General features: G+C 34.3%; 1 protein-coding gene across 2 annotated transcripts in view; it reads right to left on the reverse strand.

Annotated features, from left to right (window-relative positions):
* LRRK2 (leucine rich repeat kinase 2) overlaps positions 1–27,245 on the reverse strand; it is a 131,930-nt gene that overhangs the window by 65,900 nt on the left and 38,785 nt on the right. For both annotated transcript variants that reach the window (XM_059185642.1, XM_059185643.1), the window contains exons 17-27: positions 23,041–23,169; positions 22,796–22,966; positions 17,528–17,786; positions 13,630–13,818; positions 10,648–10,766; positions 10,042–10,111; positions 9,318–9,535; positions 6,580–6,830; positions 6,158–6,306; positions 2,935–3,028; positions 650–836 (exon numbers count right to left, since the gene is read on the reverse strand). In XM_059185642.1, the coding sequence (XP_059041625.1) occupies positions 650–836; positions 2,935–3,028; positions 6,158–6,306; positions 6,580–6,830; positions 9,318–9,535; positions 10,042–10,111; positions 10,648–10,766; positions 13,630–13,818; positions 17,528–17,786; positions 22,796–22,966; positions 23,041–23,169 (1,836 nt within the window). The remainder of the gene's footprint in view (positions 1–649; positions 837–2,934; positions 3,029–6,157; positions 6,307–6,579; positions 6,831–9,317; positions 9,536–10,041; positions 10,112–10,647; positions 10,767–13,629; positions 13,819–17,527; positions 17,787–22,795; positions 22,967–23,040; positions 23,170–27,245) is intronic.

Here is a 27,245-nt window from a genome sequence, read left to right on the forward strand (position 1 = left end):
TTTTTCTTTTCCCGTTCCAAATTATTAAGCAATACGCATACTTTTACAATAGAAAACATCAATTTGCTGACCAAAAAATCAGGTACCAAAACCACTCAGTTACGCTGAATTTAACAGTTTCAGACACAATTCTTTTTGGCTCTCATAGGCAAAAAACTTGAAGCAGCAAAATTAGATATTTTTTTCTGAGATGAATGAATAATCAGTTTTAGATTTATAAACAGAGGCAACAGAGTGACGCAAAAAGGCTGACTCACTGGGCTAAAGGGCAACATAATGGAGGAATGCAGAAATTTAAGAAAAACACATGCTACAGATGACTCAGCAACAACTTGAGAAATGTAGATTATTTGCGAGTCTGTTAGCAGATCAGAGATTTAGTGATAAAATAAAACACTTAACACATTACACACATTCATGATTAAATATATATATTCATATGCTTCTTCAAAAATAGAGCACAAAGTGATTCTGACTGAAGGTAATCTATGCTAATATACCCACTTACTTCAGGGTAGGATTAGATCTTACTCAAAGGTAAGAAATATCAATTAGCAGACTTTCAAAATGATAATTTGTGATATTTTCAAATCATAAAAGTGCATTTTTAAATAGGCAATCATTTTAAACAAATAAGATAACCTCTTACCTCTTTCAGTTTATTATGAGAAAGATGTAGTTTCTCTACTCTTGACCACACATATGCTTTTTCGCTCAAGTCCAAGATGCTGATCTGATTAAAACTGAACAAGAGTTCCCTTAAGTTCAAAGATTTCCAGTGTGCAGGACTCGGCAGATACTCAATTTCATTGCTGCTCATATCTAAAGATCGCAAGCTAGAACCATACAGTATCAAGATAAAAAATGAGTGTTTCCAAAGTGCATGAAATAACATCACATGACACAACTTTAAAACTAGCATTATTTATATTTAAGTATGCATGTATGTTTTTGTGTATATGTAAATAGATATGGGCTAGAGAAAAAGCATGTCTCACTAGAAACAACATTTAAATAAATAAAAGACCGTTAAAACAAAATTGAAGCCTAATTTCCTTACTTCAGAAACAAAAAAATGTCAATCTTAGAATGAGAGAAAGACCAAGTGTTTACCATTGTTTACGATGCATGAGAAATCATAATGAACAAAAGGAAAAATGGTCATTTCTATATAAGATTTATAAATACGCCTTCTATACAAGAGTCACAAGTATGTAGCACCCCCCCTTCTCTTTTCATTTTCCTCATTACTGTGAAGATTCTTCAGAGGCTGTGTCCCAGAGCTAATGAATAATGTGCATGGGTATAACCTTTTACCAGCTTGTCTCAGTGTGATAAATATCACAACATTGAACATGATGTCTTGCATACAGTAGGCTCTCAAGGCAAATTGGTTGCTTTCAGGAATACATTACCCAAAGTTTGCAGGAAACAACAGAAAAACACATGGCATAAGCGTACGTGTGTAGAAAGAATAAAGACAGTGATTGTGATATATTTGACTACATAAAGGCTGTCTGGACTTTTACAATTATATGCTGACCCCTTTCATCTGGCATTTTTGAACCATACTGAATTAATTCTAACTGAGCTCACATAGTCGCACAGCCCACTAGACCAAGGTTCAAGCCTGCACAACATTTTTGCTCTTATTTTAAAATGACACAGGTTTTTGCCCTACATATCTCAAAAAGATGCATAAATATAAGAAAATTAATTGGACTGTATTGGAGATAAGACGTGTCTATCTAACAAACAATAGAACTTAGATAAAGCCAAGAATCAACAGATAGTTCAAAAGAAGTCCCTGTTAGCCTCAAGGGGGACTTAAGCTGGCCAACTGCATAATCTTTTGTGAAACAAAAGAATATATTTAAAGAAATACATACAAAATGCTAGAAATGTATGCCTGAAGATATTGTCTAAAAGCATAGAGTAATTAAGGGGCTAAATAATATTTTTAGTTAACTGAGGAGAAATCTTCTTTATGGTATGTATCTCCTAACCAACTTTCATAAATATTTGACTTTCAAACACATTTTCAGGAATACATTATGTTTAAAATATAGGACCAACTATATCCTAGAGGTGTTTATACGCATGAGTTGAGAGTATAAAATTGAGTTGCCAGTGTTTAAGAACTGTGAGTTAGGCATATTACTTCATCTCTTTAATAAAATAATGTTCTCATTATAGAGATAACAACAGTTTTATTAGGAAGTTTAAAGATGATCCACCATTGAGCGGCTAAAACAGTGTCTGACACATTCTAAAGCTAGACTGAAATTAACTATTATATGTCTGTCTGACATCTTCTATAACCAGATTATAGCTAAGCATTATTTACCTGTATATGCCTATATTTGCACATACACACTTATGGATCTGGTTTATAATGTATAAACCAATTAGAATGGTATTTAACATGACACATTTTAAATCTAATTAATGCCTAAATTTATAGTAAATAGGAAAACCTTCATTTTTAATTAAATTAACCAGAAATATTCCTAAATACTTGGAGCTATATAAATTGTCTTAATCTCTACCAAAAATGTCTAACTCAACATAAGTATAATTTCAAAATTAATAACATCTTAGATGTACATCAACCTCTAAGAGCAAGTAAAATTTTAAAGTTAAAGTGATAGCTCCCGTAATCTCAATCGTTTGTAATACTGCAACAGTTAATTAACCTTAAATTGTCTCAACACAATAGTACCCTAAATTAATATAAAAGTTAAAAAGTCCAAATAGCAACTTGGGTCTTTTGCCTAGTAAAATTCTAACATTCATAGATTTAAGAATATTAAACTGAGTAGCTTTAGAAATCAATTACAATTTATAAATCAATTAATATGCCCACATCAAAACCATGTTTCTAAAGATTTTTTCCCAGTTCATGTGGTTTTAAAGTTAAAACAATAAACTTACTGTGGAAGATTTAAAATTACTTCTGGAACACATGTAAATCTGTTTTGAGATAGTTTTAGGCTTGTCAGGGAAGAAGGCAAAAGAGGCATAGCAGCTAAAAGAAAATAAAAGTGAGATAAGAGACATTTTAATCATTTCAACTAGATTTCCCTTAGATTCTACTATAAAAACAGCTACCAATCACTTAACTTTATTCACCTGCTGACAAAAAAATTCTACTTTTAAAATAAGGTAACTCCCTTACTCCTTTTACTAAACATCAAAACAATGGACCATACTTGTAAGAGTATTTTCATCTGAAAGCGAAACAACCGTCCAAAACATAAATTCATCTGTCCAACATCGGTACAAAGTAAGAATTATTAGAATATTCATTCCAAAGTATGTGTGATATTATCATTATGTGTACATGCATTCTGGATTAATTCAGATTACTCTTAAGTATATACAACAAAACACTTTCAATACTAATACACAATATGATGTAAAGATAAAAATCCTTTATAGTACCAACCAATAAAGGGTGTTCTATGGGGTAATGATGGGTATTGATCAATAAAAGCACTCTTGGATCACATGATCTTAAGACACTGAGGAAACATTAAGTAAAATGAAGCAAAATATCTCAGAGTTCTCAATATTCTCATGTAGTTTATGAACTTCCAAGAAGGAAATACAGTATGAAGTACCTCCAGGCAATAAAATTCTGTAGAACACAGTTTTGGAAACTGAGCAAATCATTCAGCCTGTTTTTCATCCATAAAATAGTGCAGCTAGACCAGATGAACTCTCTGATTCTTTAGAAATCTAAAAATCTATGGTTCTATGAAAGTGGCTTGAGAAATTATTTCTTAGCATTTTCAAGGTTAAAAATATGGGTTATGGTTTCTCTAGAAAAATCTTCAAAGGTCAAAGTGTTCTAAGACACTGCTAGAAGCTACTTTCCAAAGAGGCATAAAGGAACATGCTATTATTTTTCACCTATATCTGAGAAGTATTTGTGGCAAAATAAATAACTCTCCACTTAAGAATAAGAGGTTTAGATGCTATATGGAAAAGACGTGAATTCAAAGAATCAAAACTGCATTTCACATGGGATTATCTTAAGAGTTAATGGTCCCACTCAGATATCACTTCCTTAAAGCATCTTTCCAAATGTAAGACTACTTCTAAAACTACTAAAATTGTGTAGTGCAAAGCAAAAAGATTTTTTAAACTACTTGCATTCTATCTTTCTAGTAAATTAATTCTATGCACCTGAATATATCACACAAAAATCTCTCTTCCATTTCTTCAGTGGAGCAGAGATCATACCTGTCATACTCTACAAGATTTTTGTGAGATTCAGCTGAGATGACAGTAACCAACCCTCAGGGTCCTTGGGATGCTCCTCGTTCCAGATCTAACTTAAATGTCATAGATACAGAGACACTCCTCTGCCTCCAAAGTCTGGCTGAGAGCCCCCTGATTACCCCTGTAGCATCCTCAACTTGTCCTCACAGCATTTAGCTTAGTTACTGAATGCCTATCTTCTGAACCTAACTACTATTCTTTAAGGACAGAGACTGGGTTTGCTTTGCTCACTAGAAGGGAATCACTCTATTCCCCATTTTCAGGTTCATAGAAGGAACATGGTTGATATTCAAGAGGCCTAGAAGAAAGGAGGAAGGAGGAAAATATCCTGCAAATTAGCATAGTTTTTATCATTACTACCTTCTGTTCTGGAAAAATAAAATATTTCAGAATAAGTCCAATTGTATTCTGCTTTTAAGCAGTATTAAAAAATTATTTTACAGGGACACCAGGTGGTCAGTGAGTAAAGCGTCTGCCTTCGGCTCTGGTCATGATCTCAGCTCTGAGAAGGAGCCCCACATCACGCTCATTTCTCAGTGTGGAGCCTGCTTCTCCCTCTGCCTGCAGCTCCCCCTGCTTGTATGCTCTCTCTAACAAATATATGGATAAAATCTTTTTTAAAAATTTTTTATGGAGTCAGTATAGAATAGTCACATGGGTCGCAAGGTGCATGTGGTCTCCTTTATCTTCTTAAGGAAGATAAAATATGGGGAATTCCCATTTATTTCCATAAAAGTATTTTGTCCCTTAATATTAGAATGTTCACAGAGACTACAAATAAATGTTAATTCCCTGTTATCTCACATGCTAAGAGAGCACGGAATATTTCACAACTTTTAATAAAAGTGATGATTATATCATGTATTACTGTAATATTCTGCACAGAGCAAGTGTTCAATCAATAACATTAACCATACTCATTTGCAAACTGTTAGCTGGTTAATTTTATTTCCAAAAGAAATAATAATAGTTTCTACACTTCTAATCCAGAAAATTGAGCAAACTTCAGTAGGAAACTCAGTATTCCTGCTTCAACCATCTCATGTAGCCATATGCATTTTAGTTTCACAGATTACAGCGCACCATAGTATGATGACTATTGGGAGTCCAAGGAACTTCTAGCCTATGAGCAATCTATTATAATTTTTTAATTTGAAAATTTTTTTCGGTATTAAAAATTTTTAATTTTAGTACTTTAAAAATAAACTATTTTTAGAGTACCTTTAGGTGTACAGAAAAATTGAGCAGAAAGTACAGAGTTCCCATAAACCTCTTCTCTCCTCACCACCATTCCTCCCACACACACATATTTTTATCCTTATTACTAATAATCTGCGTAGCTTGGTATATTCGCTATCATTGATAAGACAATACGTATATATTATTATTAACTAAAATTCATCATTTGCAGTAAGAGTTCACTCTGTGCTGTACACTCTCAGGTTTTGACAAATATATAATGACAGGTATCCACATTACACTGTCATTCAGAATAGTTTCACTGTCCTAAAAATCCCACTCACCTCCCCCTTCCTCTCTCCTTCTTCAAACTCCTGACAATCACTGACAGTTTTACTGTCCCCACAGTTTTGTCGTTTCCAAAATGTCATATAGTTGGAATCATATAGTATGTAGCCTTTTCAGACTGGCTTCTTTCACTTAGCAATACACATTGAAGGTTCCTTCATGTCCTCATGGCTTGCTAACTCCTTTGTTCTAATCACTGACCTGTTAACTTTATCTCTGAAACTCTCGCATTAAATTTAAGTTGAAATACCACATTTATACCCTCAGCTAACATGTCCATGTATGACTCACCCTGTAATACTCAAAAGGACTGTTTAGTAGGAGACTCATATAGAACACTTACCGAGATAATTCATTCTGGCACTGAAACTCTCCACTTTAGGACATGCCTCAAGGAAGTCTTCTGATAGAGATGTAATGTGGTTTTTACTAAGATTTAAAATCTTCAGTTCCTTCAGGCTTAATGGGGAACATATTTCTGGTATTTTATTTCTAGTCATAAGAAACAAAATGAGGATTAAATGTCATAAATGCATATGCCTTGAAGAAAAAAAAACAATTCACCTTCAAAGAAGAGCATCAAAGCAGATTTATTTTTAAATTAATTGTAAAAATTGATAGAAGCTATAATATTAATTCCCTCAATCTTTTATCATATGACTGCTTGAAACCCATTACTATGGAAAGAATGTCAACATATTTTATCAGTCTTACAAAACTTCAATGTAAAGCAACTCTTTTGTATTTAATGAACTCCCTTCTTACCCTTCTAAAATGAGCTGTTCCAATTTCTCTACCACATCACCAAGGTTCTCAGGAAAAGAAGACAGCTGATTATATGACAAGTTAAAATGTTTCAAGGTTGGGCACTTCACTGCAGGATCCAAAACTACTGAAGGGCTGATGTCGTTTCGAGAGACATCGAGGTTGGCAATACAATTCATTTTCAACAAGTAATAGGGAAATGATGTAAATTTATTACTGTGCAAATCCAAATGTGTCAAACACTTCAGGGTCTGGAAAGACAGTATTTTAAAATTATCTAACCATTTGAAAACCAACTGAAAAACTTGAAGTTAGCTAATACTTCTGCCTTCCATACCTCCGGTACTAGAACCATTAAGAATTTTCCCCAAAACTGAGAACACAATCCACAAGAGAACTTCAGTATAACAACTGGTCCAACCATCCCTGCTATTATGTGTGTTAAAACCAGGAAAATGTAAGAGGTAAAGTGTCAAAAGCAATTCACAAAAACAAGGTTAAGAGTTTAATTCAGTTTCTTGGTAAATCATTCCTGCCAAGAGTGAAATGGAAGCAGAGTAAGCCTCAATAAATATTTGAATTATTTAATGAATAAACAGTATAAAATAATCCCAGGGATACATTTCTTAAGGACTAGATTTTAGAAATTTTTATATATTTTAATATAAATAATATTTATAATATATTATATTTAATATATTTAAATATTAAATTAATTAAATATTTAAATTATTAAATCTAAATAATTAATAATTATTAATTATAATAATTAATAATTATTTAACCATAAAAGTAGTCATTGTATACATGTTTTGTTTAGAACCCCCTCTTTGTCATGAAACCCTTTGTTTCGAATTTCTTTTTTTATTTTATTTATTTATTTATTTGAGAGAGAATGAGTGAGAGAGAACATGAGAGAGTAGAAGATTAGAGGGAAAAGCAGACTCCCCAAAGAGCTAGGAGCATGAGGTGGGACTCGATCCTGGACGTCTGGGATCATGACCTGAGCCGAAGGCAGTCGCTCAACCAACTGAGCTACCCAGGCACCTGTTTCAAATTTCTAATCTCCATTTTTAAGCAATTTTTAATTTTACCATGATAACAGGAAACTTTCCATTTATATGTCAGTTTTTTAAAACTTGGGAGTGGATTATTGTAAAGGCTAAAATATCAAAACAATCTCTTCTCTATGCTCCTCTGTATATATCAATATATTTATCCTCAGAGAAATTCTAAAGCGTTTGATGTGATCATAAAGCTTATTAACGGATCTTTGCCCCAGAAGTTGTTTGGAAATATCTGCCATTGTTTCAGATCCTACCAGATTATTCAGAATGGAAGATTTTTAAATTCTTTATTCCCAAATTTTAATGGAGAAATTTTTTGGTAGAGATAGCTACAAGCAGTAATTTTAAAAGTGCCATCTAGTGGTGCCTATTTAAAATTTCCTTGAGAGAAGATTCTGAGCTTGTCTGGTCTTTGAATACCCTTAATGTATCTTACCGTGTCATGCTCTTTTTGAATTGTCTTTGCTTTAGTTAGGGTCAATTCTAGTTTTCTTTATTTACTCTTTAACAAATATTTATTGAAGGTCTACCAAGTGTCAGCCATTAATTCTACCATAAATTAATTCAATAATCATCTATTGAGCCTCCACTGTATTTAAGACCTTATTTGGTACTGAGAATAGACATGAACAAACCTGAAACAGCTCCTGTTCTCAAGAAGTTAACAGTTAAGTTAAAGTCTCAAAAGAATTACAAATTTTATAGGTGAAAAAAAAAGAAAAATGCATTTGCAGTAAAACCAGTGTTTTATAAAGGATGATCCTTCATCAAACTTTGCAGTTCAGTGTAATAATTTAATTTAACAATTTAAATATTTGTATTCAATTTTTTTTAATTTGTCAAGATAGGTTCTTTGACTTCTGATCCATCATACATTAAAATGATGAACAAAGTCAGTATTCTGAGAACTACTCTATCAGCAGATCATTTTATACTTTAATTTTTGAAAATAGGAATGTTGAGAAAAAATATCAACTTTTAAGTTGCATGTAATTTTCTTTTTTTTTTTTTTTTGTCAGAGATAGTGAGCACAGGCAGACAGAGTGGTAGGCAGAGGCAGAGGGAGAAGCAGGCTTCCCGTTGAGCAAGGAGCCAGATGTGGGACTCGATCCCAGGACGCTGGGATCATGACACGAGCCGAAGGCTGCCGCTTAACCAACTGAGCCACCCAGGCATCCCTGTAATTTTAAAACTCATTAAGTGTCTCAGGAATAGTTTAGTTGAGCCTCTATATTTTGCAGATGAGGACATGAAGGCTTAGAGTGGCCAGAGGAACACATACTTATTGTTAGACAGTTGGTGGCTGAGCCAGAGCCAGTGCCACCAAACCAGGTCTAATTCTAGTCTACCTCTTCACACTGTTTAAGTTGTCTTCCTAGAATTCAATAATTGAAGGCATGATGAACATGCAGCCTGGATACATCCTACCATGTACCACAGATCATCTGGACAGAACCTAGGATTCCTTTTTTACCAGATCACCATTCCTCAAAGATGCTCCTGAACACCACACAGACTAAGATCCCAATGTGAAAACCACAGGAAATGGGGAACTACTGTCAAATGATGCAGAAGCAGATCCTTCTGTCTAAAGATTTAACCATGCAAGTTAGATAGAAATACAAAAGCTCTTCGAATATTCTGAGAGTTAAAAGAACAAATTAAATTTACTTCACAGAGTTGTTGTGGAAAGCTCGTGAGTGCATTCTGATGAAGCTCCAGCTTTTCAAGATGCTCCAAATGACCACTGATACCGCTTTTCTGGCTCAAGGCATCAATATCTCTTAGTTCATTTGCTGAAAGGTCTAATGATGTGATATATTCTCTCTCCGAAGCCAGGGAAGAAATGCTGTCTGAATGCCTCATATGGGATTGAAGTTTTGATGACCCTTTTGTCAAAAACAAACACACAATGGAAATATGAGCAAGGAATCTAAGTTCACTTGGTAAATATTTACTGATCACCTACCAGTGTCAGACTCCTTTCAAGGCACTGGAGATTCAGTAGAAAACGAAACTACAGAGCTTACATTCCAGTTGCAGAGATGGACAATAAATAATAAATACTTAATCAAGTGGTAGAAGTAGTATAAAAAAAAAGGAGACCCGGAGAAGGGGATGAAGAGTGGCGTTGGTGATGGTAATATTTACATTCCAGAAAAGTAGAAGAAAGGATAGAAGAGTCAATCTTTCATAGCACCATAAAAGGTAAAATTTTAAATATGTAATTGTATTTCATTCTTCTATAGTGTGTGATACCATTAGACATATAATTTGAAGGTTATGTAAGATGAGTTGAACACCCAGAAAATCTGAGTAGAGGAAACTGTTATTAACAAAGTACTGCATTCTGCTCAAAATATCTACTTATTTATGATTACTTTCAAATACTTACTGAGTGAGTCATCTGAAGACAACATTTTTCTTTTTTGCTTCAGTAAATCTTCATGATCGAAAATAGGTCCCTATTTAAAAAATAGACAGGTTTAATAAAATCACTATCAGTTTTTGGAGCAAAGAGAACATTTCCTATTCTTTAAGAATCACTGTAAGATGGCTAGTTAAAACACTCAGGAGACTAGCCACACCATAAGACATAGACCTACCCTGGGCTCCATACAAATGGAGCTCTGAAAAGAAAAAAGGAAAAAAAATCATTTTGAAGTATACTTAGTACACATATGGCCCAAACATGCTAAAAAAATGAGCATGAGCATGAGTATTTAGAATGGTTTATACATATATATATGTGTGTCTGTGTACATATATACCTATATATGTATATATATAGATATATATATGTATACATATATACATCTATATGTAGATATGTAGATATATATCTATATATGTACACAGACACACACACACATATTCTATATATAAAGTTTTCATATACTAGGGAATTTCTGCACCAGTAGCTCCTAGCTTTGGCAAATAATTTCAGTTATCAAGAGACTATCAGTAACAAAACACACAACATAATGACAATTTAACTTACCAATGAGTTGGAATGCCTTTGCAAATTTGGTGAGCAACGCTGCAAGGCACGATCTCGGTAAAATTCTCCTACACTAATTGAATTAGATTTTCTTTTCACAAGAAATGAGCCTTCACTTCCTATTTTTAAATGACAAAATAAAGGCAAATAAAAAATGCTGACTCAATCATAAGATGCTAGTATCATAATACAATAATCATAAAAGGTTAAACATATATTCATTGATGGAAATTGCTCAATTTCCACTGTAACATCCTTAAAATAGAAATAATAAACTATGTTGGCTTTTCATTTTCAAAATTCAGCTACATTTTTCTTCATTTATAAATATTTATTGAATGGCTGTCCTAGACTAGATACTGAACAAGTGCTGAATAAAGATAAGCAGGAAAAACAATCCATGCCTGATATGAGCTCATAGTATAGTAGGAAAAAAACAAGTAAAAAAAAAATAGTTACATGTTATAATAAATACATGTGTGTACAGGAACCAAAGAAAGTTTATACTTAAGCAAAGAAAGTTTATACACAAATTTGGAGCACTGGATGGCTCAGTTGGTTAAACATCTGCCTTAGGATTAAGCCATCTTCCCAGGGTCCTGGGATCAAGCCCCATGTCCGGCTCCCTGCTCAGTGGGGAGTCAGCTTCTCTTTCTCTCTGTCCCTCCCCCCATTTGTGCTCTCTCTCTCAAATAAATAAATCTTTGAAAAAAGAAAGCTTATACACATATCTGATCAATGTCATTCTTTTATGTTTCTTTGATTTGCTCTCAGAAAATTTTTATTTAAATTTATTTAAATATTGGAATCACACTAAATTATCTCACATTCAGGAATCTTGAGAACGCCTCTATTTAAATTCCACATTATGTTATCTCATTTATGGAATGACATTAAAATGAAACTGAGTTTAGTTGGCATAAGCATCTTGAGAAAGAAGAGAAAATAACTTATTTTAAAATTATGGATTTAAAGAAAATAAGGATCAATAAACAAATTATATTAAGGATAAAAAATTTGGAGACATTACTGAAAAATCATGAGATTATAAATTCTACCACTCTCTATCTTACAAACATACAGAATTAATTTTAAGTATCAAAACAAATTTAAAAATCTATATATCTAAAAATCAACTTTATAATACTCTATATAAATCTTAAAATTGATAAAAAGACTTCCACTTCATTCACTATTAAAACAATTTATCTTATAACTTTAATTATTTTATGCTTAAACATCTTACTAAAATAGACTTCACAGTTTAATTACATTTTTATCTTATAACTATTACATTTTCATAATTATTCTATTTTATGTCTGTGTATGTTGTGTTAGCATATTGTTCATAGAAGCATCAAAGGCATTTTATAATTATATTTATGTCAGCATTTCTAATTTTTCCTTTATTTAAAAATACTTAAAGTGCTGCCTGGGTGGCATAGCTGGTGGAGTGTCCAAGTCTTGATATTGGGTCAAGTTATGATCTCAGGGTTCTGAGATCAAGCCCTGTGTCAGGCTCCACACTAAGCATGGAGTCTGCTTGAGATTCTCTCTCCTTCACTCTCTGCCCCTCCTGCTCATGCTCTCTTTCTGCCTTCAGCTCAGGTCATGATCCCAGGGTCTTGGGATCAAGCCCTGCATCAGGCTCTCTGCTCCAAAGGGAGCCTGCTTCCTTCTCTCCCTCTGCCTGCCTCTTTGCCTACTTGTGATCTCTGTCTGTCAAATAAATAAATAAAATCTTTAAAAAAAAAACTGCAATCCTTTATGTTTATGCATCTAGTAGTAGAGCTCCACAACATGACTACAGTTTCAACACTTCTTTGCCAAATACAATAGGTAGAGAGAAAAATTAGTAAAGATATGGAAGACCTAAGAAACACAACCAAATTGATCTAATTGACCCAACAACTGCTGAATACATATTCTTTTAAGTTAAAGAGCATTCACCAACATAGACCAACTACTTTAAAAAACAGCCAGAAAAAAAAAAAAAGAAAGAAAAGAAAAACAGCCAGACACAGATGAGAACAGACTATATTGTCTTATTCATATAAAACTTAAGAAAATACTAATTTAATCTATAATGACAGAAAGCAGATCAGTGTTTGCCAGGGACCAAGGATCAGGGTATTTTTGAAAAGGTATAAAGGAAATTTTTTCGATGATAGGGATGTTGCATAATTTAATAGTGGTGATGATTACATGGATGTATAAATTTTTCAAAACCCATGAAAACACACACTTAAAATGGGTGCATTTTATTTTATATTAATTATATCTGAATAAAGTTGATTTTAAAAAGTACTTGGGCCAGAGATTTGGGGATTCAGGGAGAACACTTACTGTTTGCTCTCTCAAATACTTTTATCTCTTACCCAAAGTTTTCATTCCTATCACGTCATTAAAAAAGCAACTCACCCCATTTTTACCAAACTGCTTGTATTAAATATGTCAGTTCTATAACTGTCATTATATATATTGCCATGACAACTTTTTAAGTTATTTCAAGGTGTTATTAAAATATTAATATTATTTTAATCCTTCTAAAGGTAAAAATCTATTTGGGAAGCACTCTCCCAGACACTTTACATACAATTTCTCTAATTCTTATAAATAATCCTGGAAGGTTGGCAACACCATCTTTATTAAGGGTAAGGTGCTTACACAAGCCACAAAAGGATCTTGTCAATAAAGGAACATGGAATCCAATTCTAGTCTGAGTCAAAGTGTTTTCACTACATTAGTCACCATTCACTGATAATGATCGGTATTATAATACTTAGGAAATGAAGAGATACATTTTCTTGACAGGCATCACCTTAACTGGAATTAGTGAGAATTAACTACTTCTGATAATGAACACATTCTTCCTCAAGTTTTCCAAATAAATTAAATCAGGTTTTGTCTCCGTTTCTATTGTTCAATACCAGTGTGTAAATGTTTGAAAACAAAAAGGGAATATTTCTTTGTAATAAATACCTTCACTATCCAGGTCATCACTTTGACCAAAAACACTGTCCACATAGGAGTCTGGAATGAAGGTCCATTCATCAAATTTATCAAGTACTCCTTCAGGAAAGTTCCCATTGCTGCCTGAGGCTGCCCCTTCCTCCAAAGAACTTTTCATCTGATATCTGAGCACCATTCTTGCTAGGGTGGATCCTATGTCTACAATAAAAAGATAGACCAGTCACTTAGAAATCAAGAAACATAAACATAGATCACACCAAAGTTCCTTATGTATCTTCATGCTTCTAGAGAATTTTTTACACATTTCTTTTTTAAAAAAAAATATTTATTTTTTTATTTGAGAGAGAGAGAGTGAGCACAGGGAGGGAGGGACAGAGGGAGAGAATCTCAAGCAGACTTCCCACTGAGCGTGAAGCCCAACACAGGGCTCGATCCCATGACCATGAGATCATGACCTGAGCTTAAATCAAGAACTGGATGCTTAATGGACTGAGCCACCAAAGCACCCATATACTTATTTCTCACTTTATAACCATGATATTGCATAAGAAGCAAGCACTGAATTTAAATTTTTTAGAAATCATAAAAATTTACTCAAAGCTTTGGTGTAGTGACAAAACTGAATATTTTATGAAAATACAGGAAAGAGCCTGGGCTTTGAAACCTGACAGGCCTGTGCTCAAATAACAGTAATGGCACTTGCAAGTTACATAGACTCCCTGAGTGTCAGTATCTTCACTTGGGAAGTGAAGATGACAACATAAGGTTATGAAAAAGATTAAAGTAAATGATGCAGGAGCACCTGGGTGGCTCAGTTGGTTAAGTGTGGTCTGCCTTTGGCTCAGGTCATGATCCCAGAGTCCTAGGATCAAGTCCCATGTGCCCAGTGAGGAGCCTGCTTCTCCCTCTCTTCCCTACTCTTGCTCTCTCTCGCTATCTCTCTCTCCCTCCAATAAATAAATAAAATCTTTAAAAATAAAATAAAATAATAAAATAAAAAGAGGAAATGATGCATATAAAATGTTTAGCACAATGCTTAGAACATAGAAAATGCTCAATAAATTATATTCTTGTTTATAAACCTTTTGCTAAGTGATTCATTCCACTGAGAAATTTGGTGGAATTTGAAAGTTAATATCCTTCTATTTTACTATATTTTATATTATGTTCTATTATGAAGAAATAAGTTTGCCAAGTCCTCATTGTGCTACATATAGCTTGGCAATTTCTTCAAATACAGGTGTATGTGACTCGGTCAAGTAGTAGCTGAAAAATGTTTTAAAGCTATGAATCCAAAATGTTCTTTACTCAGTTGAGCTGCCAATATAATTATGGCCATGCTCTCCAATGAATCAAATGACATTATTGTACTTTTTTAATTAGGAGAGACTTACCAAATATAAAAAAAAAAAAAATCATGCATAACAAAGGGAATACAATGGGTGGTAAATCTCCCTTCATCCCTTTGCAGGGGGCCTATAATCTCTCCCCATCAGAACTCAGAGATTCAAGTAAGCAGGTTGTTGGCAAGAGACCTCTTGAAGTGATGGAACACAGGATCTAATCATATTTCATTAGTTTCCAAGGTCCGCAGAGGCAACCAGGGAACGAATTTCTGGAGTTTTTCTTCTGACATAAGTCTTTTCATATTCAAACATTTATGACTACCATATCTCAACTGTGTTTTCGCAAACATCAGTATACTAAAAATGCTGTCCTTTGCTTTTTTATTTTTTTTTACTTAATAATGCTCTCTACATCTGAACATTTTGATTTGCTAGATGTTTTCCCCCAACAATTGCAAACCATCCTATTGCATGAATGTACCATGATTGATTCAAATAGTTCCTTTTGAAGAATATTTGGGATTTTTTCTCATAATTTCTTGCTATTATAAAGAATATTTTAATGTGAATCCTTGTATACGACTTTTTGTGTACATTAAGAATGCCTTTATCATGAAGTGACTCTTAATCTCACAAAACAAACAGGGTTGCTGGGGGGAGGGGGTTGGGAGAAGGGGGGTGGGATTATGGACATTGGGGAAGGTATGTGCTATGGTGAGTGCTGTGAAGTGTGTAAACCTGGCGATTCACAGACCTGTACCCCTGGGGATAAAAATATATTATATGTTTATTAAAAAAAAAAAAAGAATGCCTTTATCATGGATTTCTATCCATATATAACTGGGCAAAAAAGTATGGATGTGCATTTAAAATATTAATGGATATTACCAGATTGTCATTAAAAGAGGGTAATTTAAATTTATAGGAATATTGTGTGGAATGTCTATTTCCATGTATGCTTATCAACATAATTTATTATCAAATTTTGAATTTTGCCAATATTTTAAATATTTAGAGCACCTAATATGTGCAAAGTACTAGCACAGATGCTAAAGTTACAACAATGGAAAAAACTGACATTGACTTTGTGATGCATGTAATCAATCAAAAGGTAGATAATAAAAAGAAAAAATACAATTATACAATGTGATAAGTGCAGTACACATAAGAAACAAGGAGCTACAGAGCGTGTAGGTGGATCTTCCAACCAGACTTCACATGGGCAGGAATGTTTTCTTATAAAAAGTGAGAAGGTGCTGAGGCAAAAAGAATGAAGAGACAGGCAAGTGAGAGAAGGTAAGGGAGTTAAGCAGTTAGAGTACCAGTGGGAAAATCCTGGAAATAAAAGTACATGACGCATTTAAGAGACTTAGGCAAATTCAGCCTCACTGAATCTTTTAGGGCCCACCAGAATGTTGGAGACCTGGAATTTGGGGAGGCACCAATAAGCATAAAGATTACTTTCCTCCAGCAGCATTCAGCTACCCTAGGGAAGGGAAGGAAAGAAGCAGACTGTTGGAGTGAACAGGAATAAGGTTTTACCAGGTAAATGCATCAGGAAAATGACAGTAAAGCAAACATGCTATTGACCAGATAGTCCTTAAGGTGAAGAGTTGTAGAATATGACCACTGTTGGGAAGGAAGTGGGCATGGGAGTAAGTTGTCAAAGGCAAAGCAGGGAGCTCAACTTTTAGAAACACAGTTAGTATGAATGACTGACATCCGAAATGACAGAAGTATTAATGGAGGATGATGTTAACTTGTCATCAACATACTTAATATATATTAACTTGAAAATATGAAGAAAATACATCCTTAATTGAAATATTAAAAAACTGAAAACTAAATATGTTAACATGAAAATGCAAAGTATATATATGTATATGTTTCTACATATACATTTTGATGCATATTATATGTAAGCATATAAAAAAATCTAGTAAGTAAATCTACATTGATTGTCTATAAGGAATAAAATAATTACTGTTATTTTCTTCCTTACAATTTTTGTGTTTTGCTATTCTTAGAATAAGCATGGGTTACTTTTGTAATAAAAAAGAAAATATATCTGGGGTGCCTGGGTGATAAAGTCAGGTAAGCCTCTGCCTTCAGCTCAGGTCATGATCCCAAGGTTCTGGGATTGAGCCCCACATCAGGCTCCCTGCTCAGCGGGGAGCCTGCCTCTCCCTCTCCATCTGCTTCTCCCCCAGCTCATGCTCTCTTTCTCTCTCAGGTAAATTAAATCTTTAAAAAATAATAAAAATAAAATAAAATATATATTTTTTAAAAAGCAACTGCTCAGAAGATCCCACTATTTGGCTCTATCTTTATAAAAGATGTACTTGCTAAGTCATAAAGAATTAAATATAATATCGTTTTACAGCATTTCATGACCAAAAAGAATCAAAACCTTTCATGACCAAAACGATATCAAAACCTTCACAATTATCTTGGCTTAAGTTGTACCAAACTGAAATAAACCTAATGAAAAGATCAATGACTTAAAAAAAAATACTAACAAAAAAAAAAGACTTGGACAAAATCTTCCTGTTAATACTTACTTGTTTCTTTTCTTAAATTAGATGTCTTATCTGGAAATAAAGGACCAAGCCATGAAGGTTCAATTTTTCCTATGCAAAATCCTCCAAGGCAAATGCTATTATTGGCCAGATCCAGAGCAAGTCTTCTTAAGAGTAAGCTAATGATCTGGCTGTCACCTTTCCCAATGCTTATCGCCAGCGCCTTCCGAACATCTTGTTCGCGGGAACCACCATTCAGTAGCAGTTCCACCAATTTGGGACTGCTGGCTTTCTCACATACCTAGGAAACAAAAAAGGAAGGTGAACATATTAAAGGCCCATATTTCTTCCTTTTGGTAGACTAGTAAATTGAATTTTGTGTGATTTTTCTCTATACCCTCAAATTTAGATAGAAACAAAATAAGGCAAAACTCATCCTTGAAATAGATTAGGAAAATAAAAGAAGATTAGTGCCACAAACATCAGAGTAGCATCAGCCAAATAACCTGCCACGGGAGAGTAAGTTACCATGAGAGAGGCCACATGATATGGAGAAAAAGTTCATAACACTTGAAGTCAGAAGCCCACTGCCCTACCAATTATACATATTGCTTATACCTTCTGGATTCCTGTTTACTCCTTGAAGGACATCTGGGAAACTAGTACCATTCACAGTAAAGGCTACTGCCCTGCCTTCATTCATGATGTAGAATAACTAAATGAGAATATGAACATCACAAAACTTGTTAATGCTACATACAAAGGACAGTCATCTCTGATTTCTGGTTTCCAGGACAAGAATCTGAATTTCTACAAAGAAATTTCTTGTCTCTCAGTTTTCTACCTTCCCCTAAATACGTTTTTCAGAGTACATGCTCCAAGTAGGTTAGCATGCTAGGTGCTACAAAAACCACAGGGACTGTAGTGAGCAGAGGGAAGACTTAGCAATGTGTATGTAGCATACCGGCCTATGCAGAACAGCTTCTGAAAGGCGAAAGAACCTGATATGCTATCAACTAGAATATCAAAGTAATAGATGACAGAAATATTATATGTCAGGTACTGTGCTGAAGTCTGTGTACACTTGATTTCTAATTCTTATTAAAAATCCTATGCCAGGAGCGCCTGGGTGGCTCAGTGGGTTAAAGCCTCTGCCTTCGGCTCAGGTCATGATCTCAGGGTCCTGGGATCGAGCCCTGCATCGGGCTCTCTGCTTGGCAGGGAGTCTGCTTCCTCCTCTCTCTCTCTGCCTGCCTCTCTGCCTACTTGTGAGCTCTGTCTGTCAAATAAATAAATAAAATCTTTAAAAAATATCCTATGCCATAAAAACTATTACCCCCATTTTAAAGATGAGTATTTAGAAAAGATAAATGATTTGTCCCAAACCCTTACAGGGAGTCAACAAGAAGCCTGGATTTGAAGTCAAATCTGCTCACTCCAAACCCTGTGCTCCTTTCACTACCCCAAATTAAGGATTAAAAAAAGAAAAGAAAAGAAGATCCTAAGATCCAAGGTAGCAGATCAGGGGAAGGACCCTGGGGGAAATTCCTGAATTCTCTAGAATTTAAGTATATCAAAGGTGTTGAGGGGAGCATTCTGTGGTTCAAAGACTAAATTACTGCCCACCAGTCTCCAGGTTACCCACCTTCTCAACCCATTCTCCTCAGAGCCACCAGGGTGCTCTTTTACTTTAGATATGATCAAGTCACTGTCCTGTTCAAAAATCTTCTAAACCCCTCTGCTCCAAGACATTCCCCAAACACAACATACAATTTTTTAAACCTCATTATTTTTCATTTACACTATTTCTAGGGCTCTCAATGTTTAACTCTACTCTTCATGGAGCCAAAAATGTTCATTCTTGAAGGAACAGCTTTATCAGCTCTTACACGTTAAGTCCTTGCTACCAAGCTCCCAAGCTCTCTTCCTCCTTCAGGCTCCCATCACTTTTGTTTAACATAGCACTTAGCACACTAAACCAAACATGCCTATTGGTTTTAAAACTGGAATGAAAAGCTTGGATGCTATTGTAATTCAATTTGTACCTCTATAGCCTAGTATAATACCTAGTAAAAATATAGGGACACCTGGGTGGCTCAGTGAGTTAGGTGTCTGCCATCCACTCAGGTCATGATCCCGGGGTCCTGGGATGGAGTCCCACGTCTGGCTCCCTGCTCAGCGGAAAGCCTGCTTCTCCCTCTGCCTGCTGCTCCCCCTGCTGTGCTCTCAGTCTCTCTGACAAATAAATAAATAAAATCTTTTTAAAAAATACCTTAGGACATATATTTAATTTAATTAGCAAATTACTAAAATCCTCTTTAAAAGTCCACAGGAAATTTAAAAGGAAGGTTGGGAAGAATAAAGACGGAGGGAAGGAGAAAGGAGGGACAGAGAGCCAGAAAACTCAATAGCAAATGCCTCTCTGCAGCCCAGCAAATTTTTACGTCTTACTGCCTACCTTATACTAAGATGATTTATGTTTTATCCTCTCTCCTCTCCCAAGAGAAATAAACCTCTCTCCTTTCCACACCTAGAAATAAACCATCCTGAAATACGAAACCCCTTGTATATTTGTGACTACTTATCTAGCACAGGGCTCTCCACCAAGAAGTTCCTCAAGCATTTTTATAGAGTACTTTTCTTGAGGGCCCAAAAGATCCAAGCTGACTTTATGTATAGAGTGCCCTGAAGAGAGAGATATGTAAGAAAGTGTATCAGATAAAAAAAAAAAAATTACGAAAGTAATTTCAACTCCATGAGAAGAAAAAAATACTGCTCAGAACTACAGTTTTACATTTAAATAATAATGGAGATAATTCAGAATATAATCAAAGATTATCAGAAGTATAATTGACGATCCTTTGCAATCTTCTCTCTCATCTTCAAATTTATAAATAATGCAGCTGATAAACAAAGCCAAATATTTCACACTAGCCTTTAAGAATAAATGAACAACTCCCCCTCCTTCCCTACTACCACCACCGCTATCATGAATCTATGGTGTAGACAAGAGATGAAAACAAGCACATGGGAGGCAGATTTTCCATCACCTACCAGGAGAATGTCCTTAGGCAAGTTACTTAACCTTTCTGTGCCTCATTTCCTTACCTGTAAAATACGAATACTACTATAACCCATTCCTAAGGTCGTTATAAGGGCTAAATTGTATAAAGGATTCAGAGCAGTGCCCAGGGGGTAATCAAGACAACAGTGTTTGTTATTATTTTTACATGGTAGTTCTTCCCACCATGATTTGATGATTTTCATCTTTGGATCTCTATTCATGCATTTGCATGCCCAGTACCAATCTTCCATAATCTTCTACAGGAATCATGTATATCGCATCATTAAATTCCCCTCAGAAAGCCTAATAGATTCACTCCATCTTTGCTCTGAACAGACCTTAATTATACAGCATTGGTACACAAATAGTGTTGACTACCTTATTTTACACTATAAATAATGTATGTTCAATCTATCCACAAAAATCTATGTTCAATCTATCCATAAAAATTAATCAATATTTATTATTTTTTAGATACAAATAATCTCTGGCAACTTAGATAAATTCTTTAAATTTAATACACCCATAGATGTAAAGATCTGATTTTTTTTAAGAAGATAATAACTAAATGCATGAAGTCCAAAGAATATGTGAAGAAGAATAAAATAAAAAGCTTCTGTAGAAATATTTGGATAACTTGAGAGAAGAGTCTGAAGCATTTCCAGTGGTAATATAAAATTTTTGCACTCAAATGCTTTTAGGTATTATTTCCCTAACAAAAAATGTGAAGGGGAAGTTTATTTTCAGTTCTTTGCCATATCCCCCATAGCCCAGTAACATTAAGCAATGATCTGCAGATCACATGAAAGATACACAATAAAAGTGTATTACATTATTGAAGGAAATAATTTAATTACCTTTAATAATAGAGAAGCAACTATATTTTAAGGTGAATTTCACAAATGAAATTTGAATAAATTTAAGTAGTATGATTATTTGGTTTTTTTGGTTTTTTTTTTTTTTTTTACCAGAGAGAGCGAGCAAGCACAGGCAGACAAAGTGGCAGGCAGATGCAGAGTGAAGAAGCAGACTCCCTGCTAAGCAAGGAGCCCGATGTGGGACTCGTTCCCAGGACCCTGGGATCATGACCTGAGCTGAAGGCAGCCGCCCAACCAACTGAGCCACCCAGGCATCCCTATGATTATTTGGTCTTAATGTACAAATTAATTATGCATGAAAATAATTTGCATGTTCAGTTTCTTTTTATGCAGAGTGCCAATTAGTACTAACTTAGTGTGTAGTTGACGAATTGAATCCATAGGCAAGTGGAAAATTAAATAAAGTAAAGCTTTAAAGTAAATTATTGGAAATTATAGTATTCTGTTGGTCATTTAATAATGTATATTAAATCCCTACATAATTCATTTGTTAGAAATATGACTACATTTCTAGAAAATACACACGGTGTTACCTGAATGCTATTATAAACTAAAATTTATACAATGGAGAACCTGAAATAACACATAATGCACTTCAACGCTGACTAAATACGTACAGTATATAAAGCCATGAGTTAGCTATTCTAGATGATACAGAGATGAACATTGTCTATTTCTACTTTCATATAACTCACAAAATATAAAGAGGTGTACCTAAATTCTCACAGACTTACAGAAGTAAATATTTTTTATGGAGGCCAACAGTACAGGGCAGGCTTTATTAGGGAAGGAGAATCTGGGTTAGATTTTGAAGGAAAAGGAGAACAATTAGAGAGATGTGTTTGCACAGTGCATGAGGGAAGAGAGGGAAGGAAGGCAGGACCACAGTGCTACATGACCACAGGGGTGGCCAATGGCAGAGGATGTCCATGGGAACAGCATCCCCAAAGGTGTGCAGTATACAGCCTACATGGCCACACGCAGTAGCCCTAAGGACAGAATTTTCTAGCAGAGAAACTGAAAACAGAGAGAAAATGGCTGAAAGATGATCAAAACAAATCCAGATGCTGTGTGGAGTGTGCCCGGAGAACAATTTGCAGAGAGACGCATAGTAAGAGACACATTTGGAAAGTTATTTATCCACATAACAAGGTAGGCAAACAAGTAAAATGAAGGTTTCGACTGCATATACCTCAAGGACGCTCTTGCCTCTGAAATTCTGTGAATCTAAACTCCCACCACAAATCACAAGCAATTGTGCAATTAACTGGCAAATTCTATAGTAAAGAATAATAGGATGTAAGGAAGAACTGTACAGTGGTAGAGTCTTATAACAGGAAACACAAAAGTCAGGCCTTGAGTATTTACCTGACAAATTAAAGACGTGGCCTCCTTTGTTCCATTGGCGTCCGCTCCCAACAGAAGCAAGCATTCAACCATGATACTGTTATTCTGATCGCATGCTCTCTCTAGCAGCACACTTTTTAACTCGTCATCCATAACTAATTTTGCAAAGCACTTGCAACAAAGGTTTAGAAACTAAAAAGAACGGAAATGAGAATTAGAGTTAGCTAAATACATAACAGTTAGCATATAAGTGTAAAACCCTGTACCTGTTGATCCTTTTGTTCCATGATACTAGAAGACATCTGATGGAATATCACAGAATCAAAGGAATGATGCACCAGCAGGTTGGAAAAAGACACTGACAATTCCAGTATTGCCAAGATTGTCTGAAATCCCTGAAAATGTGACCAAAATAATAGGCAATAATAAATAATAAGCAATTCTAGGCCAAAAGAATAAATAAATAATATAAAACAGTTTGTATATGACACTTAACTAAGTAGATGTATTTATTGGGTTTGTACTTAAAAGCTGTAAACCTTGAAACAATCCTATAAACACACCTTGCTCTCTCGTTGCTAAGAAATACAGCAGGCACATAGAGAATAAAATGCCAGGTAATAAACTGTTGTCTAGCAAAGCAGAAAAAATACCTAATGCATTAAAAGTTGGCTTTTAAAGATTCCTGTCGAAGCCATACTTACAGGATGAAAGCCAGATATTAATTAATATTAGAAATAGCTGAATCGGCAGGGTATACACCCAAACTGGCAGTAAAGTGTATTTTTTATTACAAGATTACAGATTAGTTTCTCTAGATAGACCAGTATTTCCCCCTTTCTTCTGTGCTGTGCTGCATGTGTGTGTTTGTGTGTGTGAATGTGCTTTCTTCTGAAATTTCAACCCCAAGCAGACAAATGTATGCTCCTAGATTTCACTCATGTTGAGTGTATTTGAGAAAAGCTCTAAAGGCATTCTGAAGTTTAATCCTTATAGCAAATTATTTATAAAGAACTAATAAGTCACACCATTACTTTTTAGAACGACCTCAAACATATTCCTAAGAGTTGTCCAGGCTCTCCACTCATGAGATATTCTAAGGAAATAATGAAATTATGAGTTTACTATTATTTAACTTGAGTAAACTCGAAAAGATAAATTGAAATTTCAAAATTTTTATTATTTCTCAATATATGAATGAAATTGTCTAAACAATGCAATTATTATTTTGAGCTTTTAAGATGCTGAATTTCTACAAATATTTACTAACATTTAAATAAGAGAAGTAGTCTTAATTTATGCATGTCTGAGAGCATGAGGTCCACCTACCACTAGAGGTCCCTGCAAATTCAAATGAATGCACCAGCAAAGCAAGTAATACAAATGTGCAAAGGCACATAATTCAAAATAAAAACTTATAAACACTGAACTGGCCAAATAAAATATTTTGGCAGGTGAAATTGAGCCCACTGATCAACAGTTCACAATCTCTACTATAGAGATCCTAAGATTTACACCTGTATGAATTAATACTGAGTAAACTGAGAGCTCTGTACCTGTACAAATTTATTTCCTTTCTCTAGAATTAACTTTTAATCAGTTCTGGCTTGGCTTTAGTCATCCTAGGGTGAGGCACATTATAAAAAGCAGATTTATAAAACAACATTATTGTTTTTAATATAAGTATGTGTGTGTTCAGCTCTTTATAATTAAAATCTTTACATACATTATCTCATTTAATAATAATGTCTGTATGGAGGACAGAGCCTACACATTTTTATTCCTGGTCAATTCTGCCATTTACGAAAATATTTGCTGAGTGTGATTTATGGAAGCTGCAAACTCCATTGCTTAAAAAAAAAAAAAAAAAAAAAAAAAAACCAAAGCAGGAACTCTTAAAGAGACTACTTGTTTTGCTAACTTTAGGGGGAAAAAAAGTCAGCAAAGTGGATATGGAAGGAACCTACCTCAACATAATAAAAGGCTTATATAACCTACCCACAGCTAACATCAAACTCAATGGTGAAAAGCTAGAAGCTTTTCCTCTAAGATCAGGAACAGGAAAAGATGCCCATTTTCACCAGTTTTAAAAGGCCTAGTCACAGCAATTAGTCAAGAAAAAGAAATAAAAGGCATCCAAGTTTGGATGAAAAGGAAGAAGTTGAGAAGGAAGAAGTTAAACTGTCACTATTTGCAGATATTATAAGTAGAAAACCTTAAAGACATCACCAAAAACTATCTGAACTATTAAATAAAATGAATTCAGTAAAGTTGTAGGATACAGAATTAATATATAGAAATTGGTTTTATGACTGTACACAAATCATGAGCTATCAGGAAGAGTAATTAAGAAATCAATCCCATTTATGATTGTATCAAAAGGAATAAAATACCTAAAGATAAATTTAACCAAAGAGGTAAAAGACCCGCACTCTGAAAACTATAAAACATTGGTTAAAGAAATTGAAAACAACACAAATAAATGGTAAGATACATGATGCCCATGGGTTGAAAAAATCAATAGTATCAAAATATTCATACTGCTCTAAGCAACCTACAGCTTTAATGCAATCCCCATCAAAATATCAATAGCATTTTTCACAGAAGTAGAACAAATAACTCTAAAACTTCTGTAGAACCACAGAAGACCCCAAATAGCCAAAGCACTCTTCAGAGAGAAAAATTAAGTTGGAGGTATCATGCTCCCTGATTTTAAACTATACTACAAAGCTACAGTCATCAAAACAGTATGGTACTGGCATGAAAGCAGACATATAAGGCAATGATATGGAATAGAGAGCCCAGAAATAAGCCTATACATATATGATCAATTAAGCCAAGAATGTACAATGGGGGAAAAAATAGGCTCTTCAATGAACGGCATTGGGAAAACTAGACCAGCTACATGCAAAACAATAAAACTGGACTACTATCTTACACCACATACAAAAATTAAATCAAAATAGATTAAAGACTTTAATGAAAGAGCTGAAACCATAAAACTCCTAAAAGAAAACACAGGCAGTAAAGTCTTTGGCATTTGTCCCAGCATTATTTCTTTTGGACTATATTCCTCAGGGAAAGGCAACAAAAGCTAAAATAAACAAATGAGACTACATCAAACTAAAAAGATTTTGCACAGCTAAGGAAGCCACCAGCATAATGAAAATGTAATCTAATAAAATGAATGGGAGAACTGTAAACCATACATCCAACAAGGGGTTCATGTCCAAAATATATAAAGAATTTATACAGTGTAATGCCAAAAAAAACAAACAACCCAATTTAAAAAATGAGTAGAGGATTTGAATAGACATTTTTCCAAAGAAGACATACAGATGGTCAACAGACAGATAAGAAGATGCTCAACATCACTCAGCAAACAGGTAAAAGGCAAATCAAAACCACAAAAACCACCTCATGCACGTCAGACTGGCTATTATAAAAAAGATAACAAATAAAAAGTGTTGTCAGGACATGGAGAAAAGGGACTCCTCGTACACTGTTGACGGGGATGGAAATTAGAACAGCCACTTTGGAAAACAGTATGGAGGTTCCTCAAAAAAATTAAAGATACAATACCATATGATCCAGCAATTCCACTTCAAGGTATTTACCCAAAGAAAATGAAAACACCAATTCAAAGAGATATATGCACCTATATGTTCCCTGCTGCATTATTTTCAATAGCCAAGATATGAAAACCACGTAAGTGTCCATTGATAGATGAATAGATAAAGAAGATGTGATACACACACACACACACACCAGGATATTACTCAACCATTAAAAAGGAATGAAATCTTGCCATTTTCAACAACATAGATTGACCTAGAGGATATTATGCTAAATGGAACAAGTCTAACAGAAAAAGAAAAATACCATTTAATTTCACTTATATTTAGAACCTAAAAAACAAAACAAATGAACAAAAAAATGCAAAACAGAAACAGAGGCAAAGATATAAGAAACAAAGTGTTGGTTAGCAGAGTGGGGAGGGGCTGAGGGGCAGGCAAAATAGTGAAGGTACAAACTTCCAGTTATAAAATAAATAAGTCATGGGGATATTATGCAGAGCATAGGGAATATAGTCAATAATTTTATAATAACTTTGTATGGTAACTATATTTAACATGGAGATCATTTTGTAATATATAAAAATACTGAATCACTACGATGTACCCTGAAGTTAATGGCATTTGATATGTTAATATACTTCAATAAAAATAAATACAAGATAGAAAAAAAAAGATCTGAGCCAATTTATTTCTTAAACTCCTCTAAACCAGTATCTTCCATTCCTTATATGTAACAGTTATTATGTATTACATGTGAAATTTTGCTTGATGAAAAATGTTTAAAACATTTCACTGCAAGAAATAAAATCAAGGAGAAAGATTATTAGAGGTAAGTAGCCCACAACAAAACACTGAAAATGATAAACTTTGAAACAATTATAACCTCTATTATC

This window comes from Mustela lutreola, chromosome 8 (genome assembly GCF_030435805.1).
Source record: "Mustela lutreola isolate mMusLut2 chromosome 8, mMusLut2.pri, whole genome shotgun sequence".
Classification (NCBI taxonomy): Eukaryota; Metazoa; Chordata; class Mammalia; order Carnivora; family Mustelidae; genus Mustela; species Mustela lutreola.